A 5,296-nucleotide genomic window follows, 5' to 3' on the forward strand; every position below is an offset into this window, starting at 1 on the left:
TTTTCAGTATTGTCTTTTCAGATTCAAGACATTGTGAACTGTAGAAATTTTTTTCCGAGATCCGTAATTTTATCTCTTCCATATCTCATTTATGTTTAATGTTTCTCATTCTTTTCCCTAAACCCTTTATTTCCTCCTTCTCCTCTGTTACATTTTCCTTTTCGAATCTTCCCTGCGACCTTCTTTAAATTTCTGATTTTGTTAATTTGCTGTAATTTAAAATCTAAACAATCAAGTAAATTGAATAAAATATTAGGAATATTAATAATATATTTTAGTTTGGTGTTAGAAATATGTAAATTGACATTTAATAATATACAAATTTTTTATTTTATATGTAAATTTTTTTCTCATATTAATAATATTTACACAAATTTTAAGATTTAAATTTTGTATATATATATTTTTCTCATTTTTGTGAGAAAGATAAAAACATTATCATAATGAAATTAAACGTTAAAGATCACAATATCATTTTATTTATATAAAAATTGATTCAATCAATTAAGTATTATTTGTTTTATATATTATTTTTTAAATTTATTTTGACTTAACATCGAAAATACCAAAAGACAGTTATTTTTTTCTCATTTTAATTGTCTTATTTAATTTGTAACACAAAGTTTTATCAAATGCATAAAAAAATTTAGTCTCATTAAATAAAAATTGAGAAAATATTAATAATAATTGTATCTATCAAATTTATTTATGATGTTCTTTTTTAAAAATATTTAATATTTAAACCGCAATTACAAACACTATTAAAATATAATTAATAATATTAATATTTTAATTTGTATAAAAAAATATTAATATTTTAATTTAGGATAAGATTTTAGCATTATTTTGTATCCTTTCACTACAAGAAAATTGGCAGATTACGACGGTTATTTTGGCAGATTACGACGGTAAAAAATGCCTCAATATACAATCTACGACGGTTGTAGTACCGTCGCAGAATCGAGTGTCCCCACGGTTGCCAAAACTGTCATACCAACAGTCGCGCTAGTTCACGACGGGTTGGAACTGACTTAAACTAGAAATGGAGGCGGTTAAAAACCGTCGTAAATATGCCTTTGATTTTTGTTTTCGTTCTTATTCGCGACGGTTTATAACTGTCGTGAATGTGATATCCCGACGGTTGGAACTGTCGTAAATATATCTTTAAATTTTATTTTCGTTGTTGTTTGCGACAGTTTAAAACGATGTGGTATCCATTATTAGTTTTTATCTCTTGTATTATTAGTTTTTGTAAATGTGTGAGACGGTGGGCTCACCGTCGTGAAGTTTGATAAATTTTAAGTAAGTGGGCGCGACGGTTGGTTCACCGTCGTGACCTATGATGGGTTTCTCATGGTGCAGGGCATGTGTTGTTTTGTTTGGTGGGCGACAGTTAATGTACCGTCGTAACATATAATTTAGGGCGGTTTTTAAACCGTCGCGAACTGATTTTTAGGGCGGTAGTTATATAACCGTCGTTATATTTAATATTTTTTTTAAATGTAAGGATGGTAGGTGTATACCATCGTGATACGCGTCTCTGTATTAGAGTTACGACAGTTATCAAGTAATTGTCGCAATTTTTGTATCGTAAAACCCTAATTTTCTTGTAGTGTTTATATTTTGTACCCTTTATATTATACACTCATGATTACCAGGTTTATAATTGTTGTGTAATTAATCAAAATACCAAATATACACGACACATAGTGAGATACAAATTTGAAATTTATGATAATATATTAATTATTTTGTAAATGCTTTTAAAATTGATAAATTTGTTAAATTTGAGCTAATGAAAATTATTGTCAATTTAATGTGTTTGTTTTATTATTTTATTTTAATTGGAACAATAATTATCCAACTACTCAAATATAATTTGAGTAGAGTATGCGGGTTAAACAACCTTGTTTAACTCGGTTCACATAAATCCATAAATTAACTGAATTTCTCTCTGTTTATCTGTAATTATTGTGAGTAGCAATTAAAAAAAGGAAGAGAAAATTACATAAAACACAACACAAAATATTTATTCAACTTCTCTAACTATAATGGATTAATTACGATAAATGCTAATAATATATAATTATATTTAATTTTAAAAATTATTTCATTATTTTAATTTAACTTAAATAATAGTTATCTAACTTCTCTAATTATAATTAGAGCTAAGTATGCAGGTCGACCCGTCCTTTTAACTCGATCCGCATTAAGCTGGAGATTAAACGGTTCAAGTTGGTATTTTCGCAATTATTAACTGGTTACACTCTAACATTTCAAAACAATAGAATAAAACATCATAAATGTTAATTACAAATTGGTTGCGATACGCTGCATTTATTCAAATTCTCTAACTATAATGAATTAATTACAATAAATATTAATTATAATAATTGTATTTAATTTAAGAAATAATTTGATTATTTTAATATTAATTCACTGTTAAGATTAAACGGTCCAAGTTGGTCTGTTCGCAATTACTAACGGGTTGTGATACGCCGTAACTTTTCAATACATTTCAATATGGCATAAATGCTACATAGAATATTTACTCAAATTCTCTAACTATAATGATTTAATTACAATAAAGGTTAATTATAATAATTATATTTAATTTAAGAAATGATTTGAATATTTTAATATTAGTTGACTACTAATTATTCACATTATCCAAATATAATGGTGGTTAATTCAAATAAATCCATATTATAATTTATTTAATTAATTTTAGAATATATTTTGTTATTTTAATTTAACTTGAATTATAACTATCCAACTTATCATATACATGAATTACCATTTCTAATCATATTAAGTCATCCGTGCGAATGCACCGATTTGCATGGGTCGAGTGATTACACAGTAAAATAAATCACTTATCCAAAATTCAATAGCAGAAAGATAGAATGGTGTATTTCTTTACTCCTAAACTCCATGTACAGACAAAAGAAAGTTAATATATTCACACAAAAGATAAATGACATTACGCGACCCGTGCGAATGCACGAATCCTTTACTAGTTTGTTTTAAAACTAAAAATAGGTTTGTGTTATGGAAAGGGCAAGTGACCAGATTATAAGCGAAGATTGAGACAGCACAAAAGAGTCAAGTAAACTTAGATGTGCCGGCGATAATAGTCATTGAATCCTTTATATATAAATCTTAAGTTTCTACCAGCGCAGATTTAAGTCAAAATTTTCACTAAACCAAAGGAGTGAGTGAAAGGGTATATAAAAATTAGAAAAAAAGTAAAGTGAAAGAAACAATAAAGTATCATTTTCTATAGGGTAAAGATATTGTCGGTAGAAAAGAATTACTGTCAATACATCAATAATTCGTTTTGGATATTTAAAATGGAAAATTCAATCTATATAATAAAATTAAATAAATTTAGTAATGTATGTGACTGTATTTCACGTCTCTATTAGTAATTTTCAGCTATTTTTAGACAATCTTTGTTAGATAATAATAGTCTTTGAAAGGACACATTTTTGGAATATGTGACTGACTGTGTCGGTGACTTGGTTTATTGGAAAATTTTGCAACTTGTCCATTCCAATTCACTCATAATTTCAAACTTCGCCACCATATGATAACAAAATATTAGGTTGCAATGTTGAAAATTCACAATGAAATATTGACTTATAGTAATTAAAGTGCCACGTACGTCATTACCGATTAAAGATTGAGACATACACTTATGATTACTATAAAAGAAAGTAGTCACTCTTGTGTTTCATGCACCAAAAACACTAACATGGCTTCCTTAACCTTCCTAGTGTTACTCCTTCTTGCTCTTGTCATTCCTCAAGGGTTTGCCAACTATGAGAAACCTCCGATTTATCAACCACCGGTGAAAACACCTCCAATCTACAAGCCACCAGTAGAGAAACCTCCTGTTTACAAACCACCTGTTGAGAAGCCTCCTGTATACAAACCACCAGTAGAGAAGCCACCCGTGTATAAGCCACCCGTTGAGAAACCTCCTGTTTACAAACCTCCTGTTGAAAAACCTCCTGTTTACAAGCCACCTACAGAAAAGCCACCAGTATACAAACCACCAGTTGAGAAACCTCCGGTGTACAAGCCACCAGTAGAAAAGCCTCCTGTGTACAAGCCTCCAGTTGAAAAGCCTCCAACATACAAGGCACCAGTTGAGAAACCTCCGGTTTATAAGCCACCGGTTGGGTATCAGCCACCAGTTTACACTCCTCCTCCGTATTAGAAAATGCTATTAAGGAAGTATGCTAAATAAGAAATATATAAGGTTTACAAAGCATGGAATCTATATTCTTGTAATCTTCATTTCAATCCTTTGTTTAAGATGTCATTGCAAAAACAAGAATGTGAGTGTAAAGCAGAAAGAAAATTGTGCTTTTGTTCTCTATATTATAAATAAAAGCATCATGGTTTAAATGTTGTTTTGTGTTCTCAGTATTAATCAACATAAAGAATTGATCAACTTAATTTCTTGTTTTTCCCCATTCTTAGTCTTAGAAACCTAATTTTCATAGTTAAGTAAAAAGATAGACTAACATTGAGAGATGTTGCTTTTGATACTCTTTCGCACTTCCTAACACATAGTTGTTGGAATCATGTTGGTTTAAAGAAAAATGAGTTATAACTATTTTTATGATAACAATTCACATATGACTAAGGCGACATAATTACAATGACTTTGTGTCTCTCTCTTATTATAACATCTAGTTTGATTCAAAGGCATGTCTAGATATTACAAAGTAGCTAATAAGAAATATTTGTCTGGTATTCTAATTTGTTAAGGCATGTCTAGATATTACAAAGAAGTTAATAATAAAAGTATAAAACTAATTAAAAATAAGAAAATTGGTTGTGATATATGACCTGCAGGGGCGGAGTCAAGGCTCAGCTAGCCCGGGCAGGCGCCCGGGCTCAAACCCTATTTTCTTTGTACTCTCCCCAATTTAATAGTTGATTTTTAGACAAACTCAGGGGCAAAATTAGGGACAATATTAGTAAAAATAGGGTGTGAATTAAAACAGATAAATAATCAATGGTGTAAAGTTTTTGCCCAGGCTACCTAAAATTTCTGGCTCCGCCACTGTTCGCATATTGGTAAATATTTAATAATTTAATAATAAGAAAATGGATAATAATAAAACTAATTAAAAAATATTTACGACCATTAATTTGTTGAAAGGGATATTGCCAATTGGGTGTGGTATATGACCTTCGCATATTGGTTTGTTCAATGACCTTCTTCTATAAATAAATAGCAAAGTGTTAAAAAATGGTATAGCTATTATTCATTTCATTC

General features: G+C 29.4%; 1 protein-coding gene across 1 annotated transcript; it reads left to right on the plus strand.

Moving 5' to 3' along the window:
- The first annotated feature begins 3,757 nt into the window (after positions 1 to 3,757).
- Positions 3,758 to 4,225, plus strand: LOC131604538 (repetitive proline-rich cell wall protein 2-like). Its single transcript, XM_058876969.1, has one exon. It carries the CDS (start codon positions 3,758 to 3,760, stop codon positions 4,223 to 4,225), a length of 468 nt encoding a protein of 155 aa, XP_058732952.1.
- Positions 4,226 to 5,296: the final 1,071 nt, after the last annotated feature.

This window comes from Vicia villosa, linkage group LG5 (genome assembly GCF_029867415.1).
Source record: "Vicia villosa cultivar HV-30 ecotype Madison, WI linkage group LG5, Vvil1.0, whole genome shotgun sequence".
Lineage (NCBI taxonomy): Eukaryota > Viridiplantae > Streptophyta > Magnoliopsida > Fabales > Fabaceae > Vicia > Vicia villosa.

What these genes read in the sequence shown, in the direction of transcription:
- LOC131604538 (XM_058876969.1), top strand. Translation starts at nt 3,758, where the DNA reads ATGGCTTCCTTAACCTTCCTAGTGTTACTCCTTCTTGCTCTTGTCATT.